Raw genomic sequence first — 24,821 nt, 5'->3', positions numbered from 1 at the left:
TCATCAGAAACAGAATCATCAGGATTCTTAATGTACAAGTTTAGTCCTTATGATTTGTTCAGAGACTCCTTCGTAGTTTGCTCAATCAGATTTTTTTTTTCAGTTTCAAACTTTTTCTGAGCTTTGCCAACATATAATTCTTATCATCAATTTTTGGCTGTTGAGGTCGTTTACAGTTTTTGTTGCTTCTTTCAACTTTTCAAAATTCAGAGTATTAATTCGCAGAATAGGTGCTTTTCAGAATTTTAGAATGGAAGATCATAGTTCTAAGAGATAAATATTATATGGATACATATAACTGTAGATGTGGAAACGTTGCGAGACTCACAATACATATTTACTGATTCCCGGTAATTGGTATGGCAATTCTTATTACAAGATGCGGATGAGTACATGATGAGACTTCAATAGATAAAGATAGTGATTTGTCAGAGAGATTTAAAACCAAGGAGCGACGAGGTTGCTGGTACATCTGCTGGTAATATGGTGGAATATAAAAGGTTCCCCGGTAACAATAAAAGAGCACGCATATATATCAAGGTTATAGTAAGGCTAGTCCGACTGAAAAGTCAAAGTTGACTTGCTGGAGCTGTGACAAATTTGGTTAATTTGGAAAGTGGTTGCAAAGTTATTTTTGGTAATAACAATGCCAAGGAATTATAAGTTCATTTTAAACTTCTACTTAGCTTCCAAGAGTTTTTCAGGTGCATGCCCATATGCATAAGTTCTTCCTTTCGTAGGTATCGTGTGGTTGGATCATCCTCTCGATTGAGATGTTTTCAAGAGTCATGAAAGGTTTTGAACGCAGATTGTAATCGTCAAGATACAAATGAGGTTTAAGATGAAATCAAGTGGTAGTTTGAAGAATTGTTTAGTTTCATAGGTTATAATCAATATTTTAATTTATTTTAATTGTCCAATGTTTTTAGTCCACAGTCGATAGTCCACAGTTGACAGTCCAATAATTCATATATAGTTTAATATATAATATTCGAATTAATTAATACGTATCGTGACCCGTGTACATGTCTCAGACTCGATCACAACTCAAACTATATATATTATTGTAGAATCAACCTCAACCCTGTATAGCTAACTCCAGCATTACTGCATATATAGTGTCTATGGTTATTCCAAATAATATATATAGATGCGTCGATATGATATGTCAAAACCTTGTATACGTGTCCCGATATTAAAAGTGTGTAAAATAAATAACAGAAATTAAATGACGATAAATAAAATTGCGAGAATTAAAATTGTGATAAATAAAATGCGATAAATAAATTGCGATAAATAAATTGCGATAAATAAATTGCGATAAATAAATTACGATAAATAAAATGAAATCAGTTAGCTAGGAACAGTTAGCGTGGATTCTTAACAAAATTTCTCATAATTAATTTGTTTGTTTCTAACAAATTTTATTTTGTCCAATGTTTTCTTCATTATGCAACTTGTTGGATTCTGATAAATCAAAATCCAAATATGAAATTGAATGAAAAGGGATATTCTGCGGTGAACGGTTACGTATATCGGTAGATGTAAGCAGGATAGTAAATGAATATTGAATCAGATTCGAAGAATGTACAGTATAACTTATTAAAGTGAAATCTAAATATTCTTCGGGTATTACCTACCCGTTAAAATATTTTCACCATTAACAGTTTGTACAAAAGAATTTTTAAATTACAATCTTTATGAAAACATATATACATATATATTTTCTTCAGATGTAATCATGGATTTAATAAGTCAATATAATATTAAACTCATTTGATTTACCGTTAGAACTAGAATACATAACCTCTAACACATTAGAGATTATATAATCATCATGAAGAACGAAGATAAATGATGTAGAATGATTCGTAGAACGATGATTATGTTCGAGGTACAGAATGAGATATTGAGGTGTGTGATGTTGAAACTTGTACTGCAGATGTTATTGTTGGTGATACTGTTGTTGCCGGTGCTATTGCTAAAGTTGGTAGGTTTTGCACCATGTTTTCCAAATTGATTACTCAAGTGCGAAGCTCGTTGACTTCTTCGATTACTCCGGGATGATTGACGGTTGTAACAAGCGGATGAATAAGGTTGAGAATTGTGGATAGAATATAATCATGATGAGATACTCTGGAAATGAGAGAGAAAATGTTGTTTCGAACAGGTTCACCGGTAAGTGCTTCAGGTTCTTCGCCAAGAGGTGAATTCGGTTGGTGGAAGGGATCACCTTTTTTTTGTCTCCAATGATTAAGTAGGCTACAAACCCATCAGATGAATTGGTTTATTCATTCTGGTGACACAGCTTTCAGAGCTCGAGTGGAAATCCATATCAGAATAGCTGTCGGAATCCGAGGAATTCGAACTAGTGGAGGGATCCATCTCGTACGATCAGATGAAAGATTTTTGATATGAAATAGATTATAGGATGTAGATTAGTACCCTGTAATACATGATTTACATATGCATATATAATACTAAAATCCCATAAGTTACGGAGGAATCTACGGAAGCTGTCAGGAAAAGTCTATAGTATTAGATACCCTAAGATATTAAATTTGTCTATACACTATCGATGCACTAAATGCAGTAAGACGTGTCTAGATTTAACATGATAAGCAAGTGATTTCCTAAGAATGATAAGCATGTAATTTTTAACACGAAATGATAAGCAAAACTTTTGACATGCAGACACGGTCGAAGTCCAGACCCACTAATGCATCTAAACAACTATCAGTTAGACACACTAATGCAAGACCAGGTTCGCTAAGACCACCGCTCTGATACCAACTGAAATGCCCCGTTCATATACAATATAAACTATTCACAATAGTTGATTACATCGCGAGGTAATTGACCTCTATATGATACATTTTACAAACATTGCATTCATTTTTAAAAGACAAACTTTCTTTACATTGAAAGTTAACGGCAAGCATACTATTTCATAATACCTCCAACTATAATTGACTTAATAATAATCTTGATGAACTCGACGACTCGAATACAATATCTTTTGAAATATGTCATGAATGACTCCAAGTAATATCTCTAATATGAGCAAATGCACAGCGGAAGATTTCTTTCATACCTGAGAATAAACATGCTTTCAAGTGTCAACCAAAAGGTTGGTGAGTTCATAGGTTTATCATAAAACAATAAAATTCATCATTTTGATAGACCACAAGATTTAAAACCTGCATGGTACAAATGGGCCCGAATCCTATACCCACCTGTAATGTACATGCGATATCTTTTAAATACAATACACCTTTCTCGTGTACGAAATCATCTTTCATAAATCTTAGTAACCGTACACGTATCTTATGCACAAAAATAACATACACATAACCTGTGTATAAAATCATTCTCTCGATACATAACATTCACTTTTCATTGCTTTCATAGCTTGGCTTGGTAACCGACCTTAACATATAATGCGCATAATAATATCCCTAAAACAGAACATCTCGTCTGTATAATAATCATATAAACTTTGAAGTACTAAACACCACGCCTACTAGCCCTTCCGTCTAGTGAACATTCTGGGTGGGGGTGTTAAACCCGGTAGCTACCTTTAGGATTCGCGTCAATTAGACGTGCACTAATTCTCAAAATTAGTGATGTTCCCTAATTCTTAGGTTACCAAGCAATAATAATCAGGGGAAAAATATTCATATCAATTGTGGCAATTATCACGTCCACATAATTCAATGGTGGCAATTATCACGTCCACATAATTCATTCGAGGAATGTTTTGCTTGTGTCTATCTCGTCAAACATTTATAAAAGCATTTCATGTATTCGCAGTTCAAAATGTATTTCAAAAGCATTTAATAAAGTAGTTGTAAAAGTAGCGCATGTATTCTCAGTCCCAAAAATGTAAAGAGTAAAAGGGAATCAAATGAACTCACGCATATAAATATTGTAAATCAGTTAATAAAGCATTTGCATGTATATTCTCAGCCCAAAATTGTAATAAGTAAAAAGGGAGCAAATGAACTCACCTAATGTATTTTGTAGTAAAAATACATATGACTATATTGAACAATGCAGGGTTGGCCTCGGATTCACGAACCTATATCATTTGTATATATATTAACACATATAATTAACATGTAATAATAATCAAACCCGTTTGTATCTATTAATTATATATTACTTATTTAAAAATGGTAATGTAATATTTATATACTTATTATATATGTATTTGATATATCTTTATGTAAATAACTTTTGGTTTGTTAAAATAATGACTTCATTAATACTAAAATAGTGTTAATAATAATAATAATTAGATTTAATAATGACAATATTAATTTTGATAATAATACTATTCATTTTATTTGTAGTAATAATACTAATAATAATATATTAAAATAGTGATACTTATAATAATGATAATACTAGTAATAAAAATAATGATAATAATAATAATAATATAAAAGAAAATCATGTTTAATGATAATAATAATGATAAAATAATAATAATGATAATGATACTTTTAAATACTATTATGCTTTTGATGATACTTTTAAATAAAAATGATAATTTTAATTATTATGATAACTTTATTAAAAAAAAGTTACTTTTAATAATAATAATAATTTTTAATGTTAATGATAATATTGATATTAATAATAATAATAATAATAATAATAATAATAATAATAATAATAATAATAATAATAATAATAATAATAATAATAATAATAATAATAATAATAATAATAATAATAATAATAATAATAATAATAATAATAATAATAATAGACTACCTTCAAAACAAGCCTAAAAATAAATGCCATAGCCTAGGCTCGAACCAGCGACCTCTCGAATACACAAACACACTTTCCACCATTGAACCGCTTGTTACATACTTGTAATATCTCACACGATTAAATGTATAACCAGTCCGAAACTGTCATGATTTCATCATCATCTTCAACAAATTATTATTAACTAATTATTATTCCTAATTATCCTTATCATCATCTTATTCACTAATCATCATCATCTTATTCATTTCAATATCATTTCTATGATCAATATCTTTTCATTATCATGGATCCTTAACATCATTATATTCACCGAATCGACATCATCATTTATATCACTCTCGATTCACTTTATCATTTTTATTAGCATCACGATATCCATCGTCAATTTCTTATCCTATATCATCAACTTATCATAATTCCTATGATAAACATCTTCTTCGTACACAAACATCATCGATCATCGTCTACATTATTACCATAATCATCATATTAATCACGATTCTTACCTCACTGTATGATCATCAACATCTCATCATATTACCATATCATAATCGTTATCCTTCTACCATTCACCATCTCATCACTATCATCTTCTCATCCTCACCATCATCATCATAACGTAATCATCATCATCATGAATCATAATCTTCATCTTCTCGCCATTATCTATCTTCATGATACCATAATCATCATCATCATTATTAATTGGTAACCTTTCTCACATACTCGTCAAAAAAATAGAAAGAACCACGATGTGGCACAGCAGGAGTCAACAAGCAACACAGTTAGCCCATGTGACTCTTGGGCCGATTCATTTTATATTAAGTGTATATTGGGCTTCGGCCCAGGCTGCATCACTAGCCCAATATCACAGTCCACTAATGTTATACTTAATCATACTCGATGGGTTTAGGTGTGGGGTTCGATGTTTGACATAAAGAAAGAACAGCTCGATCATCATCAACATCCTAATAACATTATCATCATGTAATCATCGTATCACTGTTTATCATGCATCCCTTCATCTCTTTCGCATAGCAACAGTTAAATTAATAACAAAGGATGATGATAACAATCTTTTGGGTTTGGATGGTTTGCCGAACCAAAACAGAAAAGAAAGAGAAAATTATGCAAATTGACAGTTTTCAAGATGGTGATAGTGGTGTTTCCATGGTGATCACGAATGGTGTACGGTGGTGGAAACAGAATTGGAACTAGTAAAAATTGGGGACGGGTGTGGTGGCTGTAAGGGTGGTGGGTTTGTAGTGTTCAAGTGGTGGTTTAAGGTGGCCATAGGGGGACAGTTGCGATGGTGATGGTGGCTAGAGATGGTGTGGGTGGTGCAGAAAAAAGAGAGATGAGGGAAAGTAATGGTGTATCTATTTTTTTTATATCTATAGATTTATCATATTTCTAATATATATATTAGTTAATTAGATTAGAATTGAAAGGTGACACTGTATAACTTTAAGTCACGGGAGTACATAATATTATTGTTTCCGACACTTATTTAGGGATAGCACTATCGTGTCCATTGCTAAACAGTTAACGTATAAAGTTGTTCCTAAAAATCCCAAATTTTTAGTTTAAATATAACATAACAAAAATTAATATTTTTATATATATAATGAATATATGAAATATATATATTATTAATATAAAAATGATATGACTAATGAATATATATATATATATATATATATATATATATATATATATATATATATATATATATATATATATATATATATATATATATATATATATATATTTGTTCGATTACAATTATGAATATTAATAAATACACGAATGATATACGTTCGTGAATCCAAGGCCAACCCTGCATTGTTAAATGTCGTCATATGTATTTTTACTACAAAATACAGCATGGTGAGTTTCATTACTCCCTTTTTAAATGCTTTTGCAATATATATTTTTGGGACTGAGAATACATGCGCTTTTATAACTGTTTTACGAAATAGACACAAGTAATTGAAACTACATTATATGGTTGAATGATCGAAGCCGAATATGTCCCTTTTTTTGTAGCCTAAGAATTAGTAAACCAATCTACTAATTGACGCGAATCCTAAAGATAGATCTATCGGGCCCAACAAGCCCCATCCAAAGTACCGGATGCTTTAGTACTTCGAAATTTATATCATGTCCGAAGGGAGTCCCAGAATGATGGGGATATTCTTATATGCATCTTGTAAATATCGGTTACCAGGTGTTCAATCCATATGAATGATTTTTGTCTCTATGCATGGGACGTATATTTATGAGAAATGGAAATGAAAATCTTGTGGTCTATTAAAATGATGAAAATGATCGATTATGATAAACTAATGAACTCACCAACCTTTTGGTTAACACTTTAAAGCATGTTTATTCTCAGGTATGAAAGAAATCTTCCGCTGTGCATTTGCTCATTTTAGAGATATTACTTGGAGTCATTCATGACATATTTCAAAAGACGTTGCATTCGAGTCGTTGAGTTCATCAAGATTATTATTAAGTCAATTATAGTTGGATATATTATGAAATGGTATGCATTCCGTCAACTTTCGATGTAATGAAAGTTTGTCTTTTAAAAACGAATGCAATGTTTGTAAAATGTACCATATAGAGGTCAAGTACCTCGCGATGTAACTAAATGTAATGTATTCATCCAGATGGATTAGGACGGGTCCTTTCAGTTAGTTTGATCAAAGAGTCGAACACTCATTTCCATTGGACTTAACTCACCTACTCCTAATCTCTTATATAATGAAAGAGGCATAACACTTATACTCGCACCCAAATCGGCTAGTGCATCATACATGACATAATCACTAAGTAGACAAGGAACAATAAATTCACCCGGATCACCCAACCTGGGTGGAGGTTTTGGTGGAACTGTCTTCTCCGGGTTTATTTTTACGGTTTTTGTTTCTTGCACTTTCTTATTCTTCTTCTTCTTTACAGAGGTATCACAAACTTTATTACCTATCACTTGCTCATACTCAACTCCTCTTCTTAGAAACGGAATGGGTGGTCTGTAGGGTGCCACCACTGGCTTTACATACTCGGGTGGTGGTGGTGGTGTTGTAACTTCTTCATTGTTACTCACATCGAAAACCTTCCCATCTTCTGGTGTTAGTTTTTCAGAATTTGTTGACACCATATTAACATTCTCATTCCGAGGATTTACTTCAGTATCACTTGGTAGCTTTCCTTGTTCCCTCTCACTCATCATGCTAGCAAGAGTACCTATGTGTTTTTCTAAATTCAAAATGGAAGCTTGTTGAGTTCTAAATGACTGATCAAATCTCTCATTCGTTTGGGTTTGAGTTGTAATAAATTGTGTTTGAGATTCAACTAGCTTTTGTACCATTTCTTCCAGATTTAACTTTTTCTCTTCGGTTTGTTGTGGTGGTTTATACAAGCTAGGTCTTTGTTGATTGAAAGTTTTGTTTTGATTTGGTTGGTTATTCGAACCTTGTTGGTTATACGAGTTATTGTTGGATCCATTTGGATTGTAAAGAATGTTTTGATTTCGATTGTAGTTTGGCCTTGGCGGTTGATAATTATTTTGATAATTATTTCCCGGCCTTTGATTTATGTAGGAAACATTCTCACGTTGTTCCATCGTTTGCTTAATGTGAAAATCTTTCATTAAGTGTGGTCCACCGCATTGCTCACAACTGATTCGTATTGCGTGAATATCTTTATTCATCTTTTCCATTCGTCTCTCGAAAGCATATATTTTTGCGGAAACGGAATCCAAGTCATGGCTAGAATCGGCTCTAGCCGCTTTAGATGAATGAAAGATATCTTTTTCCTGGTGCCACTCATGTGAGTGAGAGGCTGTGTTATCAATGATTTTGTGAGCTTCGGTTGCAGTTTTCTTCATAATGGAACCACCAGCTGCTGTGTCAATGTCTTTTCGTGTAGCAACATCGACACCTTGGTAGAATATTTGTACTATTTGATAAGTGTCTAAACCGTGATGAGGACATCCTCTCAACAACTTTCCGAATCTTGTCCACGCCTCATATAATATTTCATTTGGCTTTTGTGCGAACGTAACAATTTCTCCTTGAAGTCTTACGGATTTAGATGCCGGAAAGAATCTTTTAAGAAATTTCTCAACTAAAACATCCCATGTATCAATCGCTCCTTCAGGTAACGATTCTAACCAATCTTTGGCTTCTCCCTTTAAAGTCCAGGGAAACAACATGAGATAGATCTGTTCATCCTTAACTTCTCTGATTTTGAATAGAGTACAGATCCTATTAAAGGTTCTAAGATATTCATTTGGATCTTCTTTTGGCGTACCACTATATTGGCATTGATTAGTTACCATATGTAGGATTTGTCCTTTGATTTCATAATCTGGCACATTAATATCTGGCTTAATAATGGCGTGACCTTAGCCAGTGCGTGTGGCTCTCATTCGGTCTTCCATACTTTGAGGTTCCGTTATTTCCATATTTGAAATTGTTGAATCCGAATCACTAGAAGATTCTGATTTAATGGTTTGTGGTTCAGGAGGAATGATTATTGGTTCAGGATCTTGGAATTGTCCTTGAATATCCTCAGGGTTCTCAATTGTGAAATCGGGTTCAAAAGATGAATTATCGGAAATTCGAATTAGAGTACTTGTTCGACTAGATGATTATTCTAAAGAAAAATCAACGGCGATAATATTGGCTAGGTGTCTTGATCGAGTTACAGGTGGTGAACGTATGAAAGGTGGTGAACGTCTTGCTCGGTGCATTCACTAAATATCCTATTAGTTATAAAAATTAAAATTATATAAGTTATTAAATTAATAGACTTTTCTGCTTTTGCCCACGTTTCGAATAGCCAAAAGATGCAACAGGGAGCCAGGATCCTTTAAGTCGGAAAATCCACAACTCAGCCACTAACAAATCTAACTATTACTACGAAGCAGAAAATTTTGGATGTCTATCAATTTAACCGCTTAAAATAATTTTTCGTCGAAATTTAAAGAAGATAAAAATCTATGTCCTAAAAACTATAGCGTAGAAATGAGAAAGAAAAAGAGTGCGTCGAAAAACGTCGAAAAATAAAAATAAGAAAGAAAAACGTCGAAACTTAAAAGTCTAAAAACTAAAAATTAAAGATTGCGTCTAAAGGTATTAAAGCTTTAAATGAATTCTAAACGGAAAACGGCAATAACCTAAAAAGGCACTAAAATTTATGTAAAACTAAGGCGATAAGCGACGTCGTAAAATTCTAAAGCGCCAAAATATTAATCTAAAGAAAAAGCACTTAAGGGATTTTACGGCAAAGCCTAAAAATCTAGAAATATAAAATAACTACGGCAAAAACTAAGTTTAAAACTAATTACGAACGAAAAATGTACAAATATTTAAAAATATACAATTTATAAAAAAAATGATAAGATTACTTATTTTTATAAAAATATTATTTTTATATTATTATTTTATAAAAGTATTAATTTATAAATATAATTACGACTAATAATCAAAAATTATAATTAAACTAAACTAAATATTTTAAATGAAAACCCTAATTAGGTTTAATAATAATAATTATAATTAATTAAAACCCTAAATTCGTAATTAATGCAGTCAAATGTTGCAAACTGAGACTGCTCCGCGACTGCGGTATTCTGTAAGAGAAGAGCTCCGCGACTGCGGAGCTATGCAGGCTCAGATGATGGCAGGTTCAAATTCGTGCAGGTTCAGATATATTTTTTTTTATTTTGATTTTTATTTTCTTTTTCTGATTTTAATTTTTAGAAAATATAATTTAAGTAAAACTTATATTTTAACAAAAATTACTTATTAGTTTTTGTAACTAAAAAAATAAATAAAAACTTTTTTAATTTAAAAATATAGAGATATATATATTTTTTATTTTTATTTTTTTAATATTTAAAACTTATATAAATATATTTTTTCAAAAATAGCTTAAATTTTTTTTTATATAGCGTTTCGCTTTCAACTCCCCTGCAGCGGCGCCAAAAACTTGATGTGCGCACGATGGTATACGAAATAGATTATATTTTTAATATGAAATACTACGAAATATTACACAAGTTTTATTAATTTACGGATGGGTATACCTAAACCTTGCTACAACACTTATAGGAAATGTACCTAATCATAGAGTAGTGTAGTTTTTAGTAAGTCTGGTTCGTTCCACAGGGAGCTAGCTGAGTTTAACGCTATATTTTTTCACAACTATATTTGTGTGTGTGTGTGTGTATATATATATATATATATATATATATATATATATATATATATATATATATATATATAAGTAGTATTATTATTATAAAAGGGGGTTTTACCGTTTAATGACCGGTTTGTCGATTTTATATTTTAAGTGTAAAGATAAATGACAATAATTAAAGTGCGTAAAATAAATAACAATGAAGATATATAAAATTCCAAATAATAAAATGACAGTAATTAAAAGTACGATGAGAAATACGATAAAAGAATTATGCTTATTTAAACTTCCGTAATCACGATGTTTGACGTTTTGATTTTTATTTATTACTTTGGGTTAATTGTCCTTTGTCCTGGTTTATTTGATACCTATCTGGTTTTTGTCCATAATAGTCCATCGGTCATAATTATAAAATGCTCATCAAATTAACCTTATTCCCAAAGTCAAATATTCCAACTAATTAGGGATTCGAACTGTAACAAGGTTTTAATACTTTGTTAATAATTACACCAGGTTATCGACTGCGTGTAATCCAAGGTTTTAATACTTTGTTAACAATTACACCAATTACCCTTGTATGTAATCCACCCCTGTTTTAATTAATCCATGATATATTAATTTATCCACTTGGCCAAAATGAATAATCAATTACCCAATCCAATTGATTAATTAAATGATTGTAAACGATGTCGTATAAACGTCACTAAATAAGACATTCGTAATCAATTTAATAATTATTAGATTAACTAATTTGAAGATAGGTTCGACAGGTTCCAATGAGTTGTCATTCAATTAGACAATACCCCCTACCTATTAATAGTCAATAGTCCAATGTTCACAAGTGTCGGTCTTTTGTCCAAACCCGAATTATGGTACAAAATTCAATAACCCCATCTAAAATATTTAGTCCAACATCACGATTACTTCGGCTCAAATAAGCATAATAATAACTTAGTTATGATACATTAATTTAAAAAGGAAGAACATAGCTTACAGTGATTATTTATCGCGTAGCGTTACACGGACAGAGTTCCGACTTTAAAACCCGTAAAATATTTCTTACAATAACCCAACTAAACCATAACTTTATTATTAAAATTAACTTAAATTAAAATTAAAATTAAAATTATAATATATATATATATATATATATATATATATATATATATATATATATATATATATATATATATATATATATATATATTGAGAAAGAAAGATAGAAAAGGGGTATGTAACTCGGCAGAATGCTCGTGCCTTTTATAGGCCAAATCTGATTTTTGCAGCTCCGCGATCGTGGAGGTTTTACCCTTTGCAGCTCCGCGATCGCGGAGGTCCTGATTCCAGCTCACCAATTTTTGGCCATTTGCTTGTTGACATAATTAATAAATATATATAATATATATAATTTATATAATTATATATATATTATATTATATTCTTGTGCATAGTTGACTTGTAATTTTAGCTCCGTTGACTCGCGCGTTGATGCTCCGTTCATGTATAGGTTCCGGATTTTCGAACGTCCTTTTGTACATTTAGATATCTTGTACTTTGCGTTCCGCGACTTGTACTTTTGTAAATTTTAGTCGTTATTTATCAATAAATTGAACCACTTGAATTATATCTTGTACATTTGAGCTTTTTGGTCATTTGCGTCTTCAAATCGTCGTTTTATTCTTTTGTCTTCGCTCTTATTTATTTAAACGAATAATACATAAAAATAGAATAATTACAACTAAAAACTTTACATAATGGGATGATATTGTGACTAAATATATGTTCATTTGGAGCACTATCAGTAGTTAGGCCCTTAAAAAGAGTTCAACCATAAAGAACACCATGGCCAAGTCAGGTTGACTTCCATGAACACGTTCGGTTATCCTAACGGTCCAATCCTTTATGTGTTTAAACAAACAGTTCCTTAATTAACTAAAAATCCCTCAAGCGGGGTGCAATGCTTGAGACCGCGTTATGGTGCAGTGTACTAATCAACACTGACCGGGTTCCATGACCTAGAAGAGGTACAGCTTACAACAACCATTGTGCTTCAGCATGCACGTACGAAGTTTATATGCTTGGTGACTACACTAGCATGGTCTGGGACCGACAATGTACTAAGGGTCTAGTAAGATGTTTCACTACGAAAGAGTCCCGAGTCGGAGTCCAAAGCTTGATAGACCTTCTACAATCGGTGTGCCTCAGTCGATCTTACGTTGTATCCGATAGACTTCTCTTACCAAGGGGTGACACATATAGTGTACTCTGAATCGGGGTTCGCGACTTCCCAATAACAGAGCCAATAACTACGTTCTATTAGTTGGAAAAGCGATTGAGTTTAAAGCATAATCAGAAAGTATTTTAACAACATACACAAACCATAACATTAGTTCGGCATTATAACTGGTTACATCATAGCATACACTAAAGATAACTACTCGCTAATCATGGCAGCAACATCACAGAACATAATGATAGAAGACATTATATAAAGATAAAGGATAGAAGTACCAGTAGATTAAACGAGTTCCGAATACAAAAGTGACAACTTCAAACTCCAGACTGCTCCTAATACAATCTTCGGCGTTCTTCTCCGACTACTAGGTTTCTCGCACGGAGTCGAAGACCTTGAAAGTACGACTAATATTGTACAAGAGAGAGAGAGAAATAAGTGAATTGAAGTGTGTGTTGGAATGAATGACAAAGATCCTTTAAATAAGCTTGAAATTTGCCTGCAAACGGCTGACAGGCCTTTTGGCAGGCCGTTTGGCAAGCCGTTTGCAAGGGCTGTTTGCCAGACCAACCCGTTTGCAGGGGCCGTTTGATCTGGGCGTGTGGCAGGCCGTTTGCAAGCCAGGCAGGCCATTTGACAAGCCGTTTGGCAGGCCGTTTGGCTTTCTGATTCGCTGGATCACCAAAAATCCAAAAATAATCCAACTATCTAACCAATATCAGTTTTAGCCGTTTTAGCCTATATCAGTTCCCCAAAATCCAAAAATAATCCAACTGTCTAACCACCAGATCACCAATACCCGCAACATCAAGTGTATTCCCATTCACAACTCGAACCCTACCGGAATAACACATAAATTTTACCATCTCGTTCATGTACGACGTAGCATGGTACTAGACACCCGAATCTAAAACCCAAGATCCATCAACTCCTCTAGGAACATCAACGCATCCTCGATCACCTCATTTGTTGCGCTCCTACCCGACTTTAAACTTGCGCACTTTGACTTGTAGTAACCAACTTGTTGACAATTCTATCACACCACATTCTTGCTCCTTGATGGAGTTCTTAATCTAGCTCTTCCCTGATCCATACGTAAAATCAAAACTGAATTCTCACCCGAATCTTTCCCCTAATTCCTTCACAGAGTATCAAATCTCGGATTTCTTCAAAAGAAAGCTTAGTAGTTCTGGATGAACAATTAACCGCTGTCACAGTTCTGGACCAATTATCGGGTAATAAAGATAGCAAAAACAACGCCTCTAGCCCATCCTCGAATTTAATATCAACTGATTTCAAACAGGTCAAAATAAAATTTAATTCATTCACATGACCCGCCGCCGAGGAACCCTTTATCATCCTAGCATTCACCAATTTCCGAATCAAGAAAACTTTATTCAAAGTGGATGACTTTTCATACATGTTGGATAACGCCGCAGTTAATCCTCAGTTGTGGCTTCACCCACAATGTCGTAAGCACACTTCTTGGCCAAATAAAGTCGAACAACCCCTAGGACTTTCTTATCCAACAAGTCCCACTCGCCTTGACCCATCTCTTTCAGTTTAACTCCCATTAATGACTGGTATAACTTCTTTTGATAAAGAAAGTCTTCAATTTGCATATTTCAAAAGCTAAAATCAGTCCTATCGAACCGATCAATCTTTACATCACTTTATCCGACATTGTTCCCGCAAACAGTAGAGCCTAAGCTCTGATACTACTTGTTAGAAATGATTAGTGAGCTCTAACAATTCCTGACAACCCCGTGGTTATCAACTCACAAGACAATAAACAAATATATAAAGTTGTTATATGCAATCAATAAGGTTGTTTTACTCTACAGGCAACCAAAGAGTATTCTTTATTAAATTTCGTAGGTCTACATTATAGGTTACATATAAGGGTATTTATATATAGTGCAAAAAGATAACGAATTCGAAGCAAACACGAACTCCTAATCCAAATGCAACTCCAGTCAATAGAACCTCACGGTCACCATTCAAATTTCACGGTCGCGAGCGGGCATGCTTCAGCTGACCTGCTCACTGCCAAAATATCGCGGGCGCGAGATTCATCTCTCGATCGCGAAACTACAAAACCAACATCAGCTTCCCGTTTGCGTTTAACTCGACTTCGCACTTCAACATATGCTTGATCAGTTATCTATCGATCAATTTGTTGCATGTGACGGGGAACTACACATAACATGTATCATATATGATATATAAATGTATATATGGGGTCATAATTAAGAGCGAAACACTTTTTCGGGGGGAAATAAATTTTTATCATTTTTTCGAATTTTTTTTCCACGCATCAAGTTTAGGTGAAAATATGAACATTTAAAAAAGACACTCTGTGATAAATGTTATTATCTAGGCGAGAAAACGGTCGAAGAAATAATTGATAATATTCATCATGAGTAATGTTATTCCTAATAATATTTTTGGAACGTTGTTTTCTTTCATCTTATATGAGGGTTTTTTTTTTTAAATTTAGCCCGATTTAGAGTTTAGGGTTTAGGGTTTAGTGTTTTGGGTTTAGTCCCTAAACCCAAAACTCTAAACCCTAAACCCTAAACCGTTCGTGTTAAAAATTCAATTTAAACCCTAATTTCTAAACCCTAACCCTAATTTCTAAACCCTAATTTTTGAATCATAATTTATAAACCCTAATTAGTAAACCCTAATTTTTATACCCTAAAAAAAGAAGAATAATATTATTCATGATGCATGTTTTAAATTTTTTTCTTCAAGCGTTTTTCCGCCAAAATAATAACATTCATCACAAAGTGTCTTTTTTAAATTTCATATTTTCATGTGATCTTGATGCCTGAATTTTTTTTTTCGAAAATAGCGAAAAAAATTTACTTCCCCCCACTTCTCCCAAAAAAGTGATTCCCTCTTGATTGAATCCATATATATATATATATATATATATATATATATATATATATATATATATATATATATATATATATATATATATATATATATATATATATATATATATAGTGGTAGGATCAAGAGGGAAGTAACCATTCGGGGGGAAGCGGGGGGAAGCAAAAACTTTTTTTTTTTCGTTTTTTGAAAAAACTTTGTTCACGAACATTATAGATGAGATGAAAATATGAACATTTAGTAGAGACACTTTGTGATAAATGTTTTTATTTTGGCGGGAAAATGCTCGAAGAAGTAATATATAACAATTATCGTGTTTTTCGAGTTTAGAGTTTAGGGTTTAGGGTTTGGTGTTTTGGGTTTATGGAATAAACCCAAAACATCAAACCCTAAACCCTAAACCTTAAACTCTAAATCGGGCTAAATTTTACTTCACAAAACATGAAGAAAAAAAAAAACGTTCATATTCTTCACGAACAATATTATCTTGAATGTTATTTTTGTCGATCACTTTCCCGCCTAAATAATAACATTCATCACGAAGTGTCTCTTCTAAATGTTCATATTTTCGTGTGATCTTGATGCCGGAAAAAAAAATTCAAAAAAACGAAAAAAAAATAAATTTGCTTCCCCCCGCTTCCCTCCGATTGGTTACTTCTCCATTGATCCTGCCCATATATATATATATATATATATATATATATATATATATATATATATATATATATATATATATATATATATATATATATATATATATATATATATATACTACTAAAGTATTAAGTATATTTATAGTTATAATTATTGTTCATTATAAAACAGATGAAAAAATACAAGTTTTGTTTCAACATTTTTATATGTTTGTATACAAATAAAGCTGTCTTATTATCACACAAGCTTGCTATTATACAAGACTTTAAATCATTTTATCATGCATACTACTAGTAGATGAATTCTTTCAAGAATTTGAATACCACGCACAGCATCAATCTGCTGCAACTTTGTTTATCTTCTAGAGTTCCAACACCAGGTCTGATTGGAAACGTACGTAAGCAAACCACAAGTCAAATATAATATACATATTAAGACACCATAACCTTAATTACACTGGTTCATGACTATATATGATACTACTATGATCTAGTATAAATTAGGTTGAGTCAAAAAATTAGAAGTTAGCTTCTAACTTATGTCTGCTGAAATAAGTGATCATATTATTCATAATTGTCTACTCATTTTGCCATTATCGATTCAAGCAATTTGTGTAACAACTCGTCCCACATCAGCTTATGAAAAGATGTGTGAGTCTCCTAAAAACTTTGTAATTGTGGCTAATTAATATTTTTCAGCATGTTGAAACTTTAAGATACGTGGTTAGTTCATTGCTTTAGGTAGAGGGCATCATAGTTTGAATCCATATAATAAAAACCCAATTTTTTTTTTTTTTTTTAGTTTTAATTTCTTACCAGATTTTGGAAATGAATAGAGTGTGAGTTAGTTAGTATACTTACAATCTGCATCAGATTTGATCCAACATTCTCTGTTCCCATTTGAATCACTGGCACCACAAGTAGCATGGGGCATGTTGCTTCTTATGTTGTTTACATTATTTTTGAAGCTATCCCTCTTAGGTATTATAGTGATATCTTCCCCCGTCACCAATTGGTTTCTTTTGTTATACGGCTCCTCGTTCATATAGGTGACATTCATCGTATGATCCTTGGATCGAATTTTAGACCTTGTTGTGCTGTCGGGATGGACTTTCTTGTGGAACATATGAAGGATCTGCAAGTCTCACAGTATGCATTAGATAGCCTTTTCGGATAGTAATTAAACAGTTTTCATGATTAAAAGAGGTAACTTTAAAAATTTTCTCAATAAATGATATGATTTTGATAATCTTTTCCTTTTTGCTATTAAATTGGTACAAAATTTATAAAAAGTAAATGGATAAAAAACTCAAATGTCAAAGAGGAGGGGATGCCTCATTGATTTATAATTCCCTAATCGAGACATAAAAAGGCCGTAATAAACGTTAAACTTTTCAGTAAATAAAAAGATGATAATATAAAAAGTTATCAAATTCTTTTTTCCTTAAAAACACCATAGTAAAATGTTTTATTGTCAAATAGTTGTCATTTCATTATTCTTAAATCGTCCTTTATGAGGGTATTGTATAAGAATGCAAAAGATTAATCTTGTGTGATTAACTATTTGATAAACGAATTATGTAATTTGATTAAAGAAAAAAAATATAAATGAATGAATTATTATACGCCTGTTTCAAAGTTTTGAGCCCTTAATACTTTTTGGGCCATGTTCATTTGCACAAGCTCAAAAACGTCTCTGTTGTCAAATCTCACATCCTCACACATCTGTTTCGAACTACACGTCAGATTTATCGGTTTTGATCCATTACCCAGCCCGTCCTTTCTCCCCATCTTACCATCTTCACTCCCCGATTTATTCGCTAATCCTATTCAATATCATTAGGTGATTATGACATGCGACACTACGAGTTACATAAAGCATATATACATATACCTTGGGCAGTTTCTTATCAGCCGAATTAGTGTCAACGGTTCCACCCGAACCCTTTTTTCCTTTCAGTATCTTTTTCATCAACTGAATAGCAGACTTATTATTATCAGTTTCTTTTTCTTTATGCGCATCCACCCTGTTGCATTTGTTCCCACTATTTTCGTCCGCAGACTTTGTTTTCTGAAACAACTCTCCAAGTGATGTTCTATGCTCTTTCTTTCCAGCAGTTGTTTCGGGCAGCCCGACTGCTGACCCAAACAAATAACCCTGAAGCGGGCAAGCAACTGACCCGTTTTCATTATCCGAAACTGCTTCTAAAACCTTCCCGCTAAGCGTAATAGTACTTCCTTGACTGCTTCTTCCATTACTAACATAACTGTTTCTTGCAGATGAATCATCTTCTTTACCTTCTACAATTAGTACTTTTTCCAACTCATCATTAATGAATTGCAGTTCATTTTCAGTTGCTTCTGTTTCTTTTTCCATTATGTACTCAACTGACGTGGCAAAAGTTGGTGTTCCTGGATCACTAGTAACTGGATCCATGCCAAATGTACCGATTGCTAGAAAACCATGAAAGAGTTCGGTTAGAGCTTCAGATGATTCTTCTTCCATGTGTTCATCCTCTGTTTTTGCACCTTCTAAACATGCAAATGATTTTCGAATCTGGTTTTCGCGCGATTTGTTTGACGGCTTTGCGTAATAGTTTGATTTCGGATAGTATTCGAAGTCATCAAGTGATGGTTGTCCCATAAGACAAATGCATGGGTTCCCTGTATGCTCTAAATTAGACCATACCTAAAATATTAATAAATTTTTTATAAAAATAAAATAAAAATAAAAACCTGTGGAAAAATCTTTGAGTGGTTCTCCATTTCGAAACTTTCGATGCATCCAATCTAGCAACTGTAATACAGAAAGGTAAGCATGAGTCACTGAATTAATGCTACATTGTATAAGTGAAAATGTAACAGAACATGAACATACCTTCATTTTTTCAGTTCTGACTAAATTATGTGACTTCAAAAGAAGAAAAAATGGCTTTTTATGTTAGTATGATCCTTGATAGCTAATGATCCACGATGCATTGATGGAAAAATTCAAGGAAGGTGAACAGAAACATAAACAAAAAACAACAAAGATTTGGCTGGATATTTGTGTAAAGATCAACTTACTTGGCCCACAGTTAGTACACTTCGGCCCAACATGTAGTTTCATGTCTGCATACAAATATATAATTATGGTGTTCCAGGATGATCAGAATGGAGTATTTAAGTTTAAACATCCAACAGTTACTTACTACATGATGCTGCGTACAATTTGAATTTGATTAAATGAATGCAGTTTTCATGACTGTCTCAATAATTTTGAGGGCCCTGTTCAATGTAGCGACCCCGACAAATCGTCAAGTGACGGCGTCGACTACGTGGGTCCCATTACCTGGTCATAAGTCTTTATGACAATGTTTGACCAAAATATGCCACCCTCATTTCAAAATAAAGATTGTTTTCAAAGTTTACAAGAATTGTTCAACCAAAAGTTAAGTTACAAGGTTATAAGTACATTTGAAATTTAGGCGACACGGTTTAAAGTAAAGTCAAAAGACGCTCCAAGTAATGCATGTATACTTGACATCCAAGCAAGTATCAAAAGAGTGCGGAAGCATGTATCACTAAGCATTCAAAACCTGAGAAAACATAGAAGAATCTGTCAACGAAAACGTTGGTGAAATCATAGGTTTAGTAAGTATTAAGCGTTGTTTTTGAACCACAAGATTTTGTATTTCCATAACGTAGATTATCCAAATCATTTGCATTCCAAAAGTGTTGTTATACGCGAGCACTCAATTATCAAAACTTAACCAACGTTACCCCATCACACAGTGCTAGAACCCGCACTAAAACACAAAAATATATTTCATCCGCATAACGGTAGCGAACCGTCCGAATGAGGGTTTGTTAAACCCGTATGGCCACACAATATAAGTTCTCGCTTACACCCTGCAAGTGTAACTAATGATAATCGAATTGAGGCATTTTTGTTCTAACTCGCACGTGGAATGTTTGTTTTCACACTTGTGTTCAAAACATAAAAGTAAGTAGTACAAGATGTAACAAAGTATATGTTTTCTCAGCCCACGATTTAAAAGTATAAAAGTTGTTGAAAAGGTGGGACTATGATCTCACCTTGAGCGCGAGAGTTAATAAAGTACTTCAACAAGTACACGCGTGCAAAGACAAAGCTAGTCTTGACCTAAACATATAGGTTATATCAATATCGGTAAGCACAAACGGTCAAAGATGTTCAATTAGTCCTATGGCTCGTTACGACTCGATTATGTAGCATGTGAATCAATTAGTCAAGTTTCATGCACGATACAAGTAATTAAGCATGTTAGAACGATCGTATAATTGTTTGGTTAAGTTTGACTAAAAGTCAAACTTGGTCAAGTCAAAGTCAACGGGGTCGGGTCGGGTATCCGACAATTTTCCCAAGACGAGAAGTCATATAAGAGATTAATAGTTAAGTTTCATGTTAAACGGAGTTTTAGTTAAGCGGAAACATTTTTGTGACATTTAAAAACAAAAGAGAGTGGCCTGGGGCTTTTGCGCGGCGCGCACTGGGTTGCGCGGCGCGCACCCAAGTGCAATTTCTGGTCAGAACTCAACCAAGAAGGCAAACATCTGGGATCTCTGATTCTGCGCGGCGCGCGGGTAAATGCGCGGCGCGCAATACCTGGGAATCATGCAGTTTGCAGAAAAATGGTCCAAGTCACGAACCAAAATACAATATAACACATTTCATGCACCGAAAACACTTAAAACGCATAACCTATATCATTAGAAAGGTAATTTGACAAGGAAAACAACTAAGCACATTTCATCAAGCAATTCATCACTAACAACAACCAAAAACCGCATTAAACGTTCATAATCAAAGTTTCAAGTTCTAAAAACGCATTTCATGGTTCGGGCAACCAATTTACATGTATGATATGCCGTTTCGAAGGTAATAAAACACACATTGCAACTAAACACTTATCAACAACAATTCATAGCATTTGATGCACCAAAAGTTCATATAAAGCTTATCAAACCCTAATCCAAAATCACCAAAATCACTAATCAAGTTTATGAAGTTTTACAAATCAACCTACACATCAAATTGAAGCTAGTGACACTAGGAACACATCTAATACTTGCACTTTAACATATTAACAACATTTAAGCATCCAAATCATAAATCAAACACACCAAACTTTCAAGTTCATGCTAGTTATCAAAAATAACGAAATCGAACATATAAATCATATATTCATGTTAGACTTGAGCCATAGACACTAATTAACAACTTTATAAGTTAAAAACATCAAGAACACAAAAATCTAGTGATTTTAGAAAGTTACCCAAACGAGATGAGGTTGGTATGAAATCGAAGAGGAAGATGCAAGGATTCCAAATATGTAATTTGTTTGGATTGAAGCTTGATCGATTTAAAATGGATGATGATTTCTTGTTTAAAGATTTGAGAGAATTCTTGAAAGTGTTAAAAGAAAATGAAAATGAAAATGGAAAGGAATGGGGAGGTGGGTGTTGACTAGTCAAAAGCTAGTCACATCTTTGCTCCCTTGGCGAAACTAGTCCCTCGAGTTTGTTATCGGGTGCGGGAATTAACCAAACGAAATATTTAAAACGCTCGAGTAAACGGGTGACGTTATAATTAAATAACGAGGATATTATGAACGTTAGTTAACGAAAGATGCCAAATTAAATGACGAAAGATATTATTTAAAAAAAAAAAGACGGTGTTAAAATAAATTTAACGGAAAAACGCGGGATGTTACATTATCCACACCTCAAAAGAAATTTCGTCCCGAAATTTAGTTGGAAGTAATAGTCGATGTCTCTTACTCGAGACCTAGTGTAGTAACTCTACGAATGATTGAAGGTACTTTCTTGGACATTCCACGAATCCAGATAGTCGGGGTGTTACGTTGTATTAGGGCTTGGTTTTACGATCCACAAGTTCAGCCGGTTTTTCCTATGAGGAGGAGTTTGTCATCAATAGTTGGTGCATCTAGAAGGATTGCACGTTCCTGTTCCGCAGGACACGTTTCTAAGTTTGTTACACGAAATGTAGGGTAAACGGAAACTTAATTGAGTCGAAAGTTCTAAACGATAGGAAGCGGTTCCAATACGCCCCAAGGTTTCAAAAGGTTCGATATTGTGGATATAGCCTTTCTTGATTTCCCAAAATGGATTACACCTTTCCAAGGTGCGGTTTCTCAATATTACGCGGTTACACACTGGGATTTGTGAGGTTTTCATCTAAGTTTGGTATGACTCTTTTGGGCGACTACGGTTCGTCTCGAGCCCTTCTCGGACTTGGATTATCTCAATTGTTGTTTCTTGGATGAGTTAAGATTCGGTGTTTTGTTTGCCACATGCTTTGGTCCAACGAATAGGGGTATGACATTAGCGGTCCTATAGGGTTTCGGAAAGTGCGTGTGAACACACGAGTGGTAACTACTGTTGTAAGAGGGATCTCCTAAAAGCGACCATGCAAGTTTGAAACATGTCTTTCCAAGATTGAATCGTACGTTTGCTCGGTTCGTCGGTTGTGGGAGATACGCGGTACATGTGTCTAAGCGGGTTCCCAAGGTTTCTTGTAACACTAGAAGTGAAATGAGTATTTCGATATAGGATAAATGACGAAGATACACCGTGTTGGTGTAGAATCTCTTAAGATATGTTTGAACAAGTCAGTTAGGGTTCGAAAAATGTTCGTTAGGACTATTCACCCTCGTGGCGAATACTAATGTAATATAAGGAGTTTCTCTATCCATGGAGAAATGTTACAAGGAGTTTCCTTAAACGGAAATGCGAGCGATAAAGATAGGAGTGAAATGAGGACCTAGAATAGGGTGAGCTTACATCTCGAGGTTGCCATAACGTGCCTCTAGTTGTCAAAAGTTGAAGTCTGAAAGAGAAACGAGGTAGTACACGTAGTTGTATAGTTCGGGGTTGAATAATAGTTGGCCGATTATCAGAAACACAAGGGCGTTAAGTTAAAGAAGAGTGAAGTATCGTTGGATTGTGTGTTATCTTAAATTCCAGTAATATCAGACGGTAACGGTGAAATAACAGAGGTATGTGTGTGGTACGTGATGACGAGAAAGTTGATCGGATCTACAGTTTAGTATTCGAATTCTTCGTGCAAAATAACGAATTTTAGTTACGTTAATTTTGAGTCGAGAGAATATGCCTTTCGGCGTTCAAGTAGAAATATTTCCATGTTTGAGTTCCATCTAGTGCTATACGAATTTAGCTAGGAAGGTTTGTGAAGAATCACGTTCAAGGCTCAGTCATGAAGAGGTTTAAAGTTTTCCCTTAGTGAGTTAACGAGTTTAAAAGTCGTGTAACACGAGAAAAGTCAGAAATGAATCTTTGGTAATAACAGACGAGATCTAAGATTTTTACGAATACAAGTCCGAGTTGGTAGAGTTTCCTGATTACATGTGGCTTGATTTCGAGATTGATTGTAATGCCTTGACCATTAACATCATGGTCTAGAAAATTGGACTTCGTTCAACAGAAATTCTCACTCGGAGAATTTGGTATAGAGTTGCTCTTTTCTCAAAAGTTCGAGCGTAAGATGGTGATGTTGTTCGTTTTCCTTCTTTACTTAAATAAGTTAAGATGTCATCCATAAATACGATAACAGATTTGTCTAGATAAGTTGCATACGTGGTTTAGGAGGTTCATGAATACGGACGGAGTCCTAAATAAATCAAACGGTACTAAGAGGGATTTACAACTAACGTTGCGAGCTCGGAAAATGGCTTAGGAGACATCGTCTCCCTTAACCCCCAATTGATGATAACCAGAACGGAGGTCGATTTGGAATACACGGGATCCACGCAAATAATCATGAGGTAATGGATACGAGGAAGAGAGTATTGGTTTCCAACCGAAAGTTACTTAGTTCACAATAATCTATACATAAATGTAGGGCAACAATTTCTCCTTAATGAATAGGTTTTGAGTTCCTTAGTTCTATAGGTGTCGAGTCCAATTTCTTAACGCATATCCTCCGATAAAATTTATAGGCACACAATATTTTCCGTCGGTCACTTAAATCGTCT

General features: G+C 33.6%; 1 protein-coding gene and 1 non-coding gene across 2 annotated transcripts; one reads left to right on the top strand and one right to left on the bottom strand.

The window, feature by feature from the left end:
* The first annotated feature begins 8,768 nt into the window (after positions 1-8,768).
* LOC139851106 (small nucleolar RNA R71) lies at positions 8,769-8,875 on the top strand. The gene has a single exon (XR_011760467.1). It is a non-coding gene; the product is annotated as a small nucleolar RNA R71 (small nucleolar RNA).
* An 8,148-nt stretch (positions 8,876-17,023) lies between these two features.
* Positions 17,024-19,674, bottom strand: LOC139850325 (protein LAZY 1-like). The gene is made up of 5 exons (XM_071839910.1): positions 19,664-19,674; positions 19,522-19,582; positions 18,680-19,449; positions 17,647-17,920; positions 17,024-17,167 (listed from the first exon to the last, which is right to left on the bottom strand). Exons 1-5 carry the CDS (start codon positions 19,667-19,669, stop codon positions 17,148-17,150), a joined length of 1,131 nt encoding a protein of 376 aa, XP_071696011.1. The 5' UTR covers positions 19,670-19,674; the 3' UTR covers positions 17,024-17,147.
* Positions 19,675-24,821: the final 5,147 nt, after the last annotated feature.

Source organism: Rutidosis leptorrhynchoides, chromosome 5 (genome assembly GCF_046630445.1).
Source record: "Rutidosis leptorrhynchoides isolate AG116_Rl617_1_P2 chromosome 5, CSIRO_AGI_Rlap_v1, whole genome shotgun sequence".
NCBI classification, from domain to species: Eukaryota; Viridiplantae; Streptophyta; class Magnoliopsida; order Asterales; family Asteraceae; genus Rutidosis; species Rutidosis leptorrhynchoides.
The sequence above is the reverse complement of the archived record's forward strand: the minus strand, read 5'-3'. Positions and strand labels throughout refer to the sequence as shown.

Bases quoted from the DNA above. Each gene is read 5' to 3' on its own strand.
- LOC139850325 (XM_071839910.1), bottom strand. The intron at 17,921-18,679 runs GTATATGTATAT...TGAGACTTGCAG, and splicing joins CTGATAAGAAACTGCCCAAG to ATCCTTCATATGTTCCACAA. The intron at 17,168-17,646 runs GTAAGTATACTA...GTTTCCAATCAG, and splicing joins GATCAAATCTGATGCAGATT to ACCTGGTGTTGGAACTCTAG.